Source organism: Danio rerio, chromosome 2, assembly GCF_049306965.1.
Source record: "Danio rerio strain Tuebingen ecotype United States chromosome 2, GRCz12tu, whole genome shotgun sequence".
Taxonomy (NCBI): Eukaryota; Metazoa; Chordata; class Actinopteri; order Cypriniformes; family Danionidae; genus Danio; species Danio rerio.
In genome coordinates this window covers 40,760,333-40,776,518 of record NC_133177.1, presented here as the reverse complement: position 1 = coordinate 40,776,518, position 16,186 = coordinate 40,760,333, and the positions used below count along the sequence as shown (strand labels likewise).

At 36.5% G+C, this 16,186-nt stretch overlaps 1 protein-coding gene across 1 annotated transcript; it reads right to left on the bottom strand.

Annotated features, from left to right (window-relative positions):
• Window positions 1-534: 534 nt before the first annotated feature.
• Window positions 535-9,800, bottom strand: myadmb (myeloid associated differentiation marker b). Its single transcript, XM_685301.10, has 2 exons — window positions 9,725-9,800; window positions 535-5,664 (listed from the first exon to the last, which is right to left on the bottom strand). The coding sequence occupies exon 2, from the start codon at window positions 5,575-5,577 to the stop codon at window positions 4,696-4,698; it is 882 nt and encodes a 293-aa protein (XP_690393.1). The 5' UTR covers window positions 5,578-5,664; window positions 9,725-9,800; the 3' UTR covers window positions 535-4,695.
• Window positions 9,801-16,186: the final 6,386 nt, after the last annotated feature.

Genomic DNA, 16,186 nt, shown 5'->3' with positions numbered 1-16,186 from the left:
ACCGCATCACCCCTTTAGAACTTTTAAATTTCAAATTTATAGGAGCGGGGTTTTGAGAACTTCCTTTTCCTCCTCAAAAAATATGGTGTACTCCACTAGGCCATTAAAAAGTTACTTATCTTGAAATGTTATTATGTTTCATTTGAAGGACATTTTAATCAAATTTTAACATAATGTATTTTGTTTTATCTGTGGACATATGGCGTTGTTACCACCATTTTTTTGTTCTTAATTTTTCAACAAATCAGCAGAAAAAAGATTCCTATTTGTCTTCTTTAATTTTAGGAGACGCACATCTGGCAAAATTGCTACATAAATTTGACATGGCTGAACATTCCACTGGGCAGTCTGGGTGAGTGCACACAGAAAGTTCTAAAACGTGATTCATTAACTCAGGGACAGAGAGTCTACAGATGTTCTGTATCTCTTCACACAGGCGTAACTTTAAACAAAGAGTGAGCAAATGGAAGGTAAGTCTGAATCACCATATACAATAGTAAATGAGCCAAGAGCACAGATGCACAGAGATCACGCTTGTTTCTCCGTGGTTTTTATTGAGAGTTTGATTACACATTCACACAAGGCTGCGGTGTGTGCTGTTCTCCACAGAGAGAGAGAGAAAGAGAGAGGGAGAGAGAGAGAGAGAGAGAGAGAGAGAGAGAGAGAGAGAGAGTGGCACACTTGCTCTCTCTCTCTTAGAAAACACAATGAAAACATTCTCATTCAAGCATCGAGGACTGCGTAACAGTTTGTGACAGGCACATGCAGATCCCAGAGACTATACAGCACAGCAAACAACATTTCATTTTCTTTCTTTACCGTGAGGTGTTTGTGTAACTGATTCAGCCAGCTGGTATACAAAGGAACAACAACTTTCTACAGCATTTGCATATACTTTGCAAACACAATTGTGCGCACATAAAGCAACAATATCCCGTATATGAATCCCATACAATGTGTTTATAAGAAAAACTATATATTCAAGATGTCTTCAACAGCCGCTTCGAATGGGTGTAATGAGTGGTTATCATCTGATAGTTATGGGGCAGTAGGGGCCTTCTACTCAGAAGGCTGTTATCATCCATCCACATGGTTAATCAGCTATACTAATAGAGAAGACTCCAGATCTGTTTTACATTACTGTGATGGTTGGATTTGAGGTTGGGATTGGAGTAGACGTTAATAAAACACAATTAATGCTAAATTTATTAAATAGTATAAATAATTATTGTGGTTAATCAGCTATACTAATAGAGAACACTCCAGATCTGTTTTTAAATTACTGTGATGGTTGGGTTTAGGGTTGGGGTAGAGGTATATGTTAATAAAATTAAATTAATAGAAAATATAATAAGTAATATTAACAATTCTCCTTAACTTCCGGCTGCAGCCATATCTGATCTATAGCTGATTAACCATGTGGACGGAAAATAACAGCCTTCTGGGCCTACCAATAAGTACAGACGTCCCCTACTGGCCCATATCCATCAGCTGATAATCACTGATTTTCAATCGAGTGATAACATTCAAATTGGCTGTCTTCAACGTTTAATGATATGTCCAAATATACATTTATAGATCCCTTCATTTTCAGCGTGTCTTATGTAACAGTAGTTACATTTTTAAAATAAACTTACCATGTCAATTGTTTGACACATTCGCACCAAAGAGCAGTGTAATGTACTGAAAAGTGTCAAGTATTACATCACAGATATTAAGTGCAAACACATAGTTCTAAACTGGTGCTGATTAACCTGAACGAAAAGGAGGGTGTTATACACTGATTGGCAATTTGACATTCACTCAAACAACGTCACTAAACTAAAAGCTATCAAAAAATCCTTTATGCAAAGTAGCTTTAAAGCACAAAGCAGCATAAATAGTATTTATTTATTGAAAGTCAAATGTAATTAATATAACAATGCAAATAATCTATTTTTCTCCATGCATCTGATGTGGAAATTTAGATCAGCCTGGACATTTTACACAGAAGATGCATATACACATTTTTTAGACTTATCACTTACAAGACTTAAATTAAATAATGATTATTTTATTCAGTAAGTGGCATTTAATCAATGATCAAAGTGGACAGTAACGACATCTAAATTACTATAAAAGATTTCTAATTAAAGTAAGTGCTGTACTTTTGAACTTCCCTATTTATGAAAGATGTAACAGGTGCTGATTTAGTTTTGCCAAATGAATGAATGGAAACAGTATTTGCAATTATCACTGTATTTTGATCAAATAAATGCATCCTTAATGAGCATAATATATTCTTTTTTTGAGTTATGAATATTATTGACCACAAAATATTAAACTTAATATTAAACATTTTAACATTTAATGGAGACAAAAATAAGGGGTGACTTGAAAATTCACTGTTTTTCTGGATTTATAAGGTAGACATTAAAATATTTATTTTATTCTATAAATGTCTGATAATACTTAGTTCAAAAAGTAAATGAACATATTGTTATTTGTAGTATTTGAATATTTCAGAAAATTAGATTTTGTTTTGATTTGCTTTGATTGAAATTTAAGGTTATTCCACCAAATACTCATTGTTGGCACTAATTATCCACATTGGCATTGTGTTTTTTTACAATAAACATGTCTTTTCAGCACCTTTTCAGTTCTTGTCAGAACCATATAGAGAGAGAGAGATGAGACAACAAAAATCTAAAATGTTTAATCTTCGTGTGATTAATGTAGACTCAAATAGTTCCAAGAAGTCCTTCGCTGTTAATTCAAATAATGTAATATAACTTTAGAACATTCACAATCTTATTTTAAGAAACTTTGTACCCCAGCAAACAATTTAGGTTTTAATAGACGTCTAATAGACATCTAAATGTAGACAGCTTGGCTAAACTCGGGCTGTCAGTGAAAATCTAATAGACATCTAAGAATAGCCCAAAACCAGACTAGTGGTCAAATAGACAGATTAGACTGACTTTATACGTGTAGTCATTCACTTCTGTTCATTTGATGACTAGTCTAGTTTTCGCCTATTCTTAAACGTCTATTAGATTTTCACTGACAACCCAAGTTTAGCCTTGTTTTAGCCAAGACATCTATGTTTAGACATCTATTAGACATCTTTTAGAAACAAAAAAAAAATGATTGCTGGGATCTTTTAAAAGTACAAAACCAACCGTCTACAGCTGTAACTAAGCTAGGTTCAGTTGCCTTGAACCGTGCCAAAGTGCCCTCCCCTCTCCCCTGACACCCTGCACTCACATTATTTTTTTTACCATCCAAGCCAGAGCAAGTTTATGTTATCAATGATGTGACTGTTCAATTTAACAGAACAGTGAAGATTGCTTTAGTTATATCTTTTTGTGCAGTTACACACAGTCAAATATTTTGTGGAATAGATCCACAACTTTTGGTGCTCATAAATGATCATAAATGTCCTTGTGCTGCAGGTATTGGGAGGTTTGCTGAAAGTAGCAGTGAGTGGTTTGTGTTTTTAATAAACTATGAAAGTTTGCGTTTATTGAAAAGTAAGCATGATTAATAAATACAGAAGAAACAGTGCCTTAAATGTGATGCTGTGTCTTCCGTTTCGGGCACAGGCACACTTTGCACTTACACTACAAGCGTACAGCACCAAATCCCAACATAACCGCACTCTGGCACATGTCTTACAACTGGGCCAGGGCCGGCCAAATGAACCACGCCTGAGCACGATTCAGAGCACTCACACTTGTCAAACGAACAGGTAAAGGCACAGTTCGGATAGCCTAGTGTGAGGCTTCATGAGCCACCATTGATGTTGCCTTCTATCGGAGTCACTGGAGTTGTAGCAACTCTCTCTATCTCTCTATCTCTCTATCTCTCTCTCTCTCTCTCTATGGCTCTGGTCATTTCTTTAGACTGTAGAATACACAAAACATGTGGTATAATTTTGAATGGGGAAAAGTGTATCGGTCAATATGGCGAATAAAGGCCCGCCTTTAAGTACAGGTGCCAATCTTCTATCACTATAGACGGACTGCAGGGGAGAGGCTCGGACTAGACGTAAGTTTCTGCAAATTTTAAAGTCATTTTGAAATGAAAACTAAAGAGATGATTGTTATTTAATTTTATTAGTGATTCCTAATATGAAATTCAATCATAAGCTTGGCAAGCAATTTTGGTGAATTTGATGTTTTCTCATTTAAACAGAATGCTCGAACATACTACACGAGAGGTGCTTCAAAGATGGCCAAGTGAAATGACTTGAATTAAAGGGACTTTGTTATTATATGCAAAAAAGCTCTAAATTACATTTGCATTTTACATTTATAAGAAACATAAAATGTTGTTAGAGAATAAAACTAAAAGTGTTACTCAAACAAGTCATAAATCCAGAGAAATTTTGAGTGCTTTATATAGTGTATAACCTGTGTGTGTGTGTGTGTGTGTGTGTGTGTGTGTGTGTTTGTTTGTTTGTTTGTTTGTGTGTGTGTGTGTGTGTGTGTGTTTTCATTTTCTTTTACTTGTATCCATTTATTACAACTTCTGTCCCAAAAAGTACTTTCTTGTCTTCTATACACGATTGATAAAAAAGCAAGCACAAAGACTATAGTTCATGACCTACCATTACACCATCTCTTCTCTCCAACCCACTTCTCTCTTTCTACATTGAATCTCTTCCTCTTGTATTACTCTGCTCTTTTTTTTTTTAAATTCTCGCTAAACCCCTTAAGCATTAACAAACACTAGCCTTGCGGAGTAAATGAGATCAGCCAGATAAAGAATGAAGTTAAGCGAGCTGAGCACAGTAATGGCGACCAGTTTGTCCCACGGGCAAAGTCCAATGCTGGACCCGCAGATGTTTGGTCGGTGGCTCTGGCCTCCATGCTTATTGTCGAACTTATAAATGGGCCAGATGATGGTGGCCGACAGATACATGCTCACAGCCAGCAGGGCATACGTGGATAGGAAGCGGGCGAAGGAGAAAGGCAAGCAACCTGTGCATTCGCCAACACACATCACAATGATGCCTGCCGATAAAATGAAGCAGATGCAGTACACAGCCAAACACCACTGGGTCGCCGCATTCTGTTTGTACGACTCGGGCTCGCTGATGAAGACGAAGATGATGCAGGCGATGAAGGTTTCGCACACTTTTAGCAGCCCTGGTGCGGTAGCCATGTAGCCGGACACTTCTCCTGGACGGGCCTTACTGAGACTCACCTCGCTTAAATAGGCGATAGTAGCAAGGCAAGAAAATACAGTGGACACGATGCGGCAGTTAATCATCTCAGTGCGCCCAGCGAAGCCCTTCAGGAAGTACAAGGGGAATATGATGGACGCAGAGAGGCAGAGGAGAGAGGCGTAGCAGGCGAACGTGATGGGAAAGTTCTTCCACGAGACTGGGGCACGTGTCTGCAGGCCGAACATCTCCACTAGGATGATTAGAAGAGTTCCCACAAAACTGAAGCTCCAGCAGAACACGCACCAGTCGCCGGTGCCGTGGGTGAGCCTTGATCCGTACATGGAAACGCTGAAGGCCACGCAGGCGAAAACCATGGCAGCCACTCGGGTCCACAGGAGAGGTGAGGAACGCAACACCACTGCCATGATGGGATCACAGAGAGGAGAGTTACAGGGACGGTGATGTCAGACAGGAGTAATGGGAGTACTTTGGTGTGACGTCTTCTTAGATATCTAGAAGCAAACAATACAACTCACGAGTCAGTGCCATGAAAACATTAATAAACAAAACATTTAATAGATTTCTCACACATTAAAGAATAATTCTGTCATTGCTTACTCAAACTCATTGGTGAGATGTTCCAAATTGGCAGATTTTGGATTGATTGATTGGTTGGTAGATAGATAGATAGATAGATAGATAGATAGATAGATAGATAGATAGATAGATAGATAGATAGATAGATAGATAGATAGATAGATAGATAGATAGATAGATAGATAGATAGATAGATAGATAGATAGATAGATAGATAGATAGATAGATAGATAGATAGATAGATAGATAGATAGATAGATTGATTGATTGATTGATTGATTGATTGATTGATTGATTGATTGATTGATTCTGCAATGAAAGTCAGCTTTGTTTTACACTTACCATTGGACTTCATTGGATAAACTAAAAAATGGAAGTAAAGGATGACTTCTGACCAGATATATAACTCTAATATTTATACTCTGACTTGATCAACACACTTTTTAATGGGTCAAAGCCAGTCTGATGATTTTAGGAAGTCAGAGTTAACAGATTTTGCAAAAAAAATAAAAAATAAAACTGTAATTGCAAAGGGGGTGGCATGGTGGCTCAGTGGTCAGCACTGTTGCCTCACAGCAAGATGATCGCTGGGTTAAGTCCTGGCTGAGCAAAGAGGCATTGTGGATGTTCTCTCTGTGTCCTCCGGGAGCTCCGGTTTCCCCCACAGTCCAATGACATGCGCTGTAGGTGAATTGGGTAAACAAAATTGGCCATAGTGTATGAATGTGTGTGTGAATGTGAGAGTGTATGGGTGTTTCTCAGCACTGGGTTGGGGCTGGAAGGGCATCAACTGTGTAAAACATGTCAGAACAGCTGGTGGTTCATTCCACTGTGGCGACACCTGATAAATAAGGGACTTTAAAGTCGAAGGAAAATGAATGAATGTAAATGCAAAGTGTGTAATGAGCACACACTTCAGTAAGAGATCAATGATACTTGATATTCTGAGCCCATATTGTTTTTTTTTCATGTGTCTCTTAGCAACCTAAGTATGTTTCAGAATGACTTCTGAGAAGTTTGTAGCTTGTGATTCTCTGCTATTTAGTTTTAATGCACAGTTTCTCTTTGTAATCATTTACAGTGTTATTATACAGTATATTATGAAACATCATACAGGATATTTCAGCCTAAATTTTTGACAAAAGTTTGAGTAAAGTAATTTTTTTCCTTTACTTTCGTCAGTTGGTAAAGTTTGTTCCTTGCCACTGTTGCCACTGGCTTGTTTGGTTTGGGACTTGTGGAGCTGCGCATTGATGGATTCGCTCTTCAGCAGTGAAATTAAACCACACTCAACTGAACTAAACTCAACTCTGAAAACTGGACTGACACAGTTTCAATATACTAGAACTTCTATGTTAAGCTGTTTTGACTCAATCTACTTTCTAAAAGCGCTATAGAAATAAACATGAATTAAATGACAGAATTTACAGAGCCTGTAATATCTGCACAAGTAAATATGCGATGACAATAATGTCATGATCACATGGCTAGCTAAAATTCCCCACAATCTCCATCTGAAACATGCAGAATAATAAGCCGTGTATTCACGCAAATTACATGGTCGCATACTGAATAATTTGGCGCTCTACAACAAAAACGTCTTTTGGGATTCCAGACAGGGAGTCAGTGAAATTATCTCTGTAATGCATTCAAGCTATTTAGACAAATGTGCACAAGCGAGACCTTTCCTCAACCCTACAGTCCATTAGTTATCAACCTCTGTGGGAGGAGTCAGATCAGCTAACAATCAGAGCATTGAGCCACTCAATGTAGCCCTCCTACAGAGCTCTGTTACAGCCAGGAATACCTCCTTCATCTTGTCAGAGAGGTTCAAGTAAACAATGGAGGCATGCGTGTTTACATTTTTGGGTTAAGTGGATGGAGGAGAACCGAATAAGAAATAGGAGTCAAAAAGACATGGTGGAAAAGCAAGAAGGCAGGCAGATGATTTCAGAGCCACATATTGACAGACTGGCGAGGTTTTTGAAAAAGCTTGTCCTTTCACTTCATGACAGCTTAAAGTATATTTTAAACACAGGCGGGAATATCTTAACTGTGAGTCATTTAGACCCTTTTTTCCCCGCTCTTTTCTGCCTAGTGTCAAATTTTCCAACTTGCTGATCTATTCCAGATGTTCTGCATCCCATTAAACTGCAAAACGAGAGGGATGTGCTTGGTGTTTTACACACCGTATTCCCCCAAGTGCCCAACCTCATTTGTTCTCCCCCACGCCCACCTTTCAGAGCTTTACTCTTTTTGTACCTCTTTCATTCCCTCTTCAGCATTGGTTGCTAAAGAAACAGAACACTGAAAGGAAACTCCTTCACTTTGCTTTTGTCATCCACACATGAGAGGAGATGGAATATACCAGTGAATTTTATGCAATGCACAATTACTCATTTTCTCCTCATGCAACAAATGTCAAAGCAAAAAGCTGTTAATAGAATTGAGGAAACGCAAAACAGGACACGACATGGAGCCATGGAGGAGGTCACACGGCTGTATGAGACATGCCATAAGTAGCTCAATTTTCTCCTTAAACTGCCTACAGTGCTGTTATTGTTCCAAGCAATAAAACAAGCTCTGCACAGTCATGCTAGTACAGAAAGAAAGAAATGTTCCCAGTAACTGCCAACATGTTTTAAGCTTCCAGAATATATTTTTCCTTCTTTTTTTTACAAAGTGATGCCATAGAAGAACCATTTTGGGTTCCACAGAGGACCTTTCAGTGAGAAGCTCTTAAAATAATTGTGATGAACATTACTAAAAACAAATACAATTGTAAACAAGGGCGTAGATTTGCTTTTGATATTGGTGGGGACTGGGGACCTAATTTGACACTAACCCCCCAACCTCCCAAGCCCCCCGAATTTAAAATTTAAATGTAACCACATTTAAAATATAAAGTTAATGGAATGTCTGACAATAAGGTAGTTTAATAAAGACATAGGTTAACTGAGAGCAATTTTTTCGCGTAATTACTTACCACTGCATCTAAACATATTTTTGCAAGTTTATTATTGCCATTTATTTACTTTAAGCTTAATCAATGGTAACTATTACGGTGGACTTGTAGCGAGCTTGACTTCAAGTGACTGACAGGTTTTTTTTTTTAAATGTAGCAGCTTATGTCCATGTTTCACCTGAGTCTTGCAGAGTAAAGCCCAACTGGAAAATTTCAACAAAGCATTATTTTATGTTGGAGGCAATTAAATTATTTTATGGGGACATTTTAATAATCTTTGGATATTGGTGGAGATACATTCCCTCCATCCATGCTAATTCTACACCCTTGGTGTAAATAACCATTTGAGAAATGAGAGATTCTATGGATGTTAAAAGGTTTTCATGGACCAAATATTGTCAGTAATGATCATTTTTAAGAGCTTTGGGAGAAGAAACACACATTTTGGTTTTAAGTGAAAAATAAATAGAGCAAACAAAAACAATATTATGGAAATCTTAAATTACTTCAATTTTATGTATTATGCAGGCAAGAAATCCAAACAATTCCAGCGAATAAATGGAGTAATATGACATGAGATCATCCTCCTAACAGACTCTAGTGGGCGTGCCTCTCCACGTGCCGCGCCATTGTTAATACAGAATACATTAACATTAAAAATAAGTTAAAATAGTAATACATAGCATACTTTAAAAAGTAGCCAATGTTATTTTTCCGTCATGATTTTGGTGCAAGGTGCAACCGCCGCGGGACGAAATAGAAAGGATAGAGTGTCTTAAAAAGAGAACTTGCGTTTATTTTTAATATTTGTTTTATTTTAGACTGTCCGCTAGAAACGCACACTGTCAAAATCAACGTCTGAACGAATACAAAAATTTATAATAAATACTTTGTCTACAGCAGAATTTATAAAACAACCTCTAGTTAGTAAATGATGACAGATAAAAACACATCAGTTCAGGCTGCTTTAAATCAACTTAGTCAAAAAACTATGAAAAGATGTTACTTACCAATTTGTCCCGTTATCTTTCTCTCGGAGAGCTTAGTCTGAAACAAGTAGGCGCGGTCTTGGACTTTTCAATCAGTGTGGACACTTCGACTTAGAGTTTATGAGGGATACCCTCCACCCACCCTCAACCCGCCCATTACATGCCAAATTAGGTAATAAGCGCTCTCTTTCTTCAGCTCTCTAACTGCAAATGCTCCTCACAAGAATTTCCAAGTACTCCAACTTTCTCATTCACTTAGCTGCATGCAGAATGTAATCCGACTTTAATAGTGAATACTTGTAAGTACTTTCTTAGCTAGCCTAAAATAAAAATCCCACTGTCTTACAGTTATTCATATAGCATACAGTAATATAGTCTGGAATGTAAAAAATAGAAGATAACCAGTTGCTTAAACAAGGTTCTTAGCCTACTTTCACTCATACCCCCATCAGGATGGGCTGACTAATTCATAGAGCTACCCTCAGCCAATTCTGCTATTAAAAGAATGCTTTAAAAGTTGGTGAACCCAAGAGAGATCTGTATAACGTGTACAGAGCAAAGTATATTTTATGTCATGAAAAAGTATTAAAAGAATTAAAAGAAAAAAAAGCTTCAATTATATATATATATATATATATATATATATATATATATATATATATATATATATATATATATATATATATATATATATATATATATATATATATATATATATAATATCTATATCATACCAGACTTTCTGAGTTAACAATGAGGAAACTGAGTGTACCATGTTTGTTCAATACATGTTATCATTTAACTTGAGAGGCTTGGCTACATCTAAAAGGTGCATCTTTATACAAAAAAGGTCATATAATCTTGAATCACAAAACCTGACAGATGTATTAACAGGGAGGGAATGTCATATTCTTTAGTCAATATGTTATCATTTGACATGGTAACATCCAAAGAGTACAAAATAGATATATATAAGTGTAATATAGCTTTGATTAAATTAAAGTTTTAATTTTTAATTGTTTTATATTTAACCCTCTCGGAATTTTAAAAAACAATTCGGTTAACTTACTGCATTTGTGTTGGGACAATATCTCTTGGTTGTGTAAATTGTTGTCCATCATCAAGCACTGTGGTTATCTCGAGGAGATGTCACACTGTAAACATTTAAAAAGAGGTTTTTACAGAGATGGTAAGATATGTTTTTTTTTTTATTCTTTAATTTACCTTAATATTATCATTTTTATTCTTATGTTATTTACGAATTTTGTATTTTATTGATAGATTGTTTGATTGAGGATGGCACCGTGGCTCATTGGTTAGCACTGTCACCTCATAGCAGATGGTGGCTGGTTCAAGCCTCGGCTGGGTCAGTCGGCATTTCTCTGTGGAGTTTGCATGTTCTCCTCCTGTTCGTGTAGGGTTTTCTCCGGGTTCTGTGGCTTCCCCCACAGTCCAAAGACGCAGTATAAGTGAACTGAAAAAACTAAATAGGCTGTAGTTTATGAGTGTGTGTGTGTATGTGTGTGAATGAGAGTGTATAGGTGTTTCCCAGTACTGGTTTCAGCTGGAAGGGCATCTGCTATGTAAAACATATGCTGGAATAGGTGGTTCACTCAGCTGTGGCAACCCCTTGTAAATAAAGGGCTAAGTTAAAGAAAAAATAATGATTGATTGATTGATTGATTGTTTAATATTAAAAATAATCGGAATATAAGAATGTAATTCTTATATAAGAATGTAATTTGTAAGCCAAATTAAAGAGAGATTTGTCAAGAAAAAAGCAATTTATTGGCTTATTCATACACAACATTGATAATAAACTTTGCATTTGCAATTATACCAAGATAGCTTATTTTAATTATGACTAAACTGAAAAAACAGTTGGCGATTCATTCCCCTGTGGCGACATCTGATGACAAAAGGAACTAAACCGAAGGAAAATGAATGAATGAAAATAAAGTTATAAAATTATCTCAACTTTAGCGGAATACAATTTCAAGCACATGTGAACAGTATACACGTGTGGCTTTTGGGCTATCTTTTGGTTTATTAGTGGCATTATTGTTTTGCTAAAGCTGTAGATGATGATGATGATGATGATGATGCAGTGGTTTCCATCGTCATGTAATTATGCTCAGCCAGCAGAAACTGCAAATCTGATTAAACTCCAGCAGGCCCCATCACTGCACTGTCACACACTAAACAAATGTCTTTAGAGCAAAGGGATGGCAGTGAAAAGAGGTGATGTACATCTATTTCTACAAATGTGTTCACTGAATGACTGTGGGAGGTTGTGTGTTTTAAACGTCGATCACATTCCAAACATCTTTAACCTGAAATATGAGCACTGGTCAAATGCACTTCCAGAAATGATCAATTAAATTGCTGGTATTTATTTTCTTTTGCTAGGATGCAGAGGATGTTACCGTGGAGACCAGCTGTTTGTTTCTGCTGTAATGTGGTTAGATGGATGTGTGATTCGGTGCCTATGTCTGCTCACTGAGAACGGAAACCATGATTCCTCTCTCTTCTTACCACTCCCTCATTCTCGAACTGTTACCAAAAGAAAGGAGTTATAAAGAGAGAAAATAAAATATTATGAGAAAGTAAGAGTGTGGCTAATAAGATAATAATAAACTTCCTGTTCACACTTCTTTCCGTTATGATGATTGTATCTCCTGGGTAAGTAAACAGTGATGAGTCAGTACAAGGTTACCATGACAAATAGCCTGATGTTGGATGCAGTTGAACAAACTCTGAGTTGCAGGGTAGGCTTAAAGCTGACATAACCAAACAAATACATTGTGATCTAGATTAGGTTTTTACCATGATATAAACGCTCTGTTAAATCAGGGTTTGATCCAAAGTTTGTGATTATAACTTATGTATCTGAAATGTGACACATGCAGCATTCATGAGAGAGCCAGCCAAAGTGACTTTTCTGATGAAGATTAAGATTGTTATAAAAAATGTCATGAATGTGCTTGCATTTGCAAGACAGGGATAAATTATATACTCACCGGCCACTTTATTAGGTATACCTTACTAGTACGAGGTTGGACCCCCTTTTGCCTTCAGAGCTGCCTTAATCATTCGTGTCACAGATTCAACAAGGTACTGGACATATTCCTGAGAGATTTTGGTCAATATTGACATGACAGCATCACACAGTTACTGCAGATTTGTTGGCTGCACATCCATGATGCGAATCTCCCGTTCCACTACATTCCAAAGGTGCTCTATTGGATTGAGATCTGGTGACTGTGAAGGACATTTGAGTACAGTGAACTCATTTTCATGTTCAAAAAACCAGTATGATGAATCGCGCTTTATAACAAGGAGCAGTATCCTGCTGGAAGTAGCCATAAGAAGATGGGTGGCCATAAAGGGATGGACATTGTCAGCAATGATCCTCAGTTAGGCTGTGGCGTTGACAATTCTCAATTGGTACTAATGGGCCCAAAGTGTGCCAAGAAAATATTCCCCACACTATTACACCATCACCACCAGCCTGAATCGTTAATTCAAGCCAGGGTGGATCCATGCTTTCATGCTGTTGTCTCCAAATTCTGAACTACCATCTGAATGTTGTAACAAAAATTGAGACTCATCAGACCAGGCAACATTTCTTAAATACTCAGATCATCCCGTCTGGCATCAACAACCATGGCAGGTTCAAAGTCACTTAAATCACCTTTCTTTTCCACTCTTATGCTCGATTTGAGCTGCAGCAGATCATACTGACCATGTCTACATGTCTAAATGCATTGAGTTGCTGCCGTGTGATTGGCTGGTTAGAAATTTGCATTAACAAGCAGTTGGATAAGTGTACCTAATAAAGTGGCTGGTAAGTGTATATTAGTTACTTGAAGCAATTATTACCTAATAAATACAATAATTATATAAATAACTAATACCAGTAATATAATAAATAATTAGCAGCAAAGTGCAGACAACTTGGTTTCTTTTTTTTTTTTTTTGGATAGAGAAATACATAGGCATGTAGGGAATGGCTTAATTTCATCAAACATATATCAGTTAGCTCTCGACATTCTTAAGCAAAAAGCTTTTTTCAATCTAAACACAAACTGGGTAAAAATGGTTTTGTGCACCGGGCCTCTGGTAATGGCAAACTCAGTGTCACTGTTCTCCTCAATTATTTCCAAAGCTATTTAAATTAAATCAGCAAACAAATAATGTACATTAGAAAATGCCATTTATAATGTTTACTTACAATCAGTTGTATTTCTCAAACTATAGTCATCAAACAAAATCATTACTTGACAAAAGGTGAGTACCAACATGCATGTTTTATATCAAATAGTGTTTTATTAGGCTGCTTTTTATATGAAGTTAGTGAAAAGTAACACATTAAAACCATTCATTACATCAGGGGTGTCCAAACTACGGCCCGCGGGCCATCTGCGGCCCGCAATCAGTTTTGTGGCGGCCCGCGAGGCTTTTTATGAATAGTAATTGAATCTGGCCCGCTATACAAAAATGAACGTAATTTAATTAATAACCACCGGGTGTCGCTATTACATGCATTCAATTAGGCAGCACTTCTTGTTATGATGTAAAACTAACCGACCAAACTGAAAGAAACATAATTGATAATCACATTTTGGCGAGCCATGGCACAACCAAGAAAAAGTAAAATCAACAGTCAGTGCAGGAAGTTTCAGTCACGTTGGGGCAAAGAATATTTCTTCACAGAGGTCAGTGGAATATGTGTCTGTTTAATTTGCCAGGAATCAGTTGCAGTAATGAAGGAATATAATATGAAAAGACATTATGAAACAAAGCATCAGGCCTTCAGCTCTTACACTGGTGCCAAACGAGATCAAAAAGTAAAACAATCAGCAGCTGCCCTATCAGCTCAACAACAGCAGTTTTTTTCATGCTAATAAAGTGCAAGAAAATTCTACACTGCACTGCAAAAAATGTTTTTTTTTATTTAGATTTTTTTCTTGTTTCAAGTCCAAATATCTAAAAAATCTTAATTAAAGGAGAATTTTCTAATTCATTTTGAGAAAAAATATGCCAATATTAAGTGAGTTTTTCCTTAAAACAAGCAAATTAATCTGCCAATGGAGTAAGCAAAATAATCTTGTTTTTATCTTTTGACATAATATTATTTTGCTTACCCCATTGGCAGATTAATTTGCTTGTTTTAAGGAAAAACTCACTTAATATTAGCATTTTATTTCTCAAAACAAGACAACATGTTTTGCTTGTCTTGAAAATTTTTAGATATTTGGACTCGAAACAAGACAAAAAAATCTAAGAAAAGCATTTTTTGCAGTGTGGCTAGTTATGAGGTAGCTCAGCTAATCGCACAGCACAGGAAACCCTTCACTGAAGGAGAATTTATAAAGGATGAGTGTTGCAACTGTAATTTGCCCAGAGAAGATTCAAGTTTTTTTAAAACTTGAGTCTTTCTAGAAACACAGTTGGACGACCAAAATAAAATAATTCCACAAAAATATAATATACACACACACATCTATCCATCCACATATATATATATATATATATATATATATATATATATATATATATATATATATATATATATATATATATATATGCGTGTCTGTGTGATGTATGTAAAATTTGGCCCGGGACAACATTTTTTTTTTGCATCTGGCCCTCGGCCCAAAAAGTTTGGACACCCCTGCATTACATGTTAAACTTTTAAATACATAGTACACTTCAAAGGAATTGTTATTAAGAGCAAGAATCAAATGAAATGCCTGTCAATTGGACTTCAGCTTAGATGTGTTACACCTTTTTTTTTTACCTGAGAGTGGACAGATATGTAATAAATACAGAATACCAACACCCAACACAGCTATACAATTATTTTAAAAATGTGCTTTTCAATGTAACACAATGTAACTTGATGCACTAATGTTTCCCTGAAAAAGTAATTATGATGGCAGTACCTCTTATTTATTTATTTATTTTATTTAAAGTATTTAAAGTATAATATAATTCTTATGTATTCCCTTGCCTGTGAGAGGTTAACTTGTTGGGGGAGGGGTTCTGGAAAAAAAAAAAGAAAAATCTCAAATAAAAAGTTTTAAAAAGAGCTTTTATAGCTATGTTGTGAGATTTTTTAAATATCTTTGCATTGAGTAGGTCGTACTGACCTGACACAAGAGATTTGTGTTGGATGACGCCATCTAGTGGTGATGACAAAACATCCACGGTGGAGTAACAGAATATAACTTTTACATTTTTAAACGCAAAAACACTTTTTTAACTGTCATTATTTTATTTCTACAGTGCTTTTTGATGGAGGTATTGGTCCGGGGAGGGGGCAAAGGTTAAACCTTGTGACACACTGAAACCGAAAATCTCGTAACACTGGTTTGCTCAGGTGTTCAGTTCAGTCAGCGTCGTAAACCTGCAATGGCAGAGTGAATTCGGGCGAGGGCGGCGTGTCATCATACTCACATCAACTCTGCAATTAGCAGA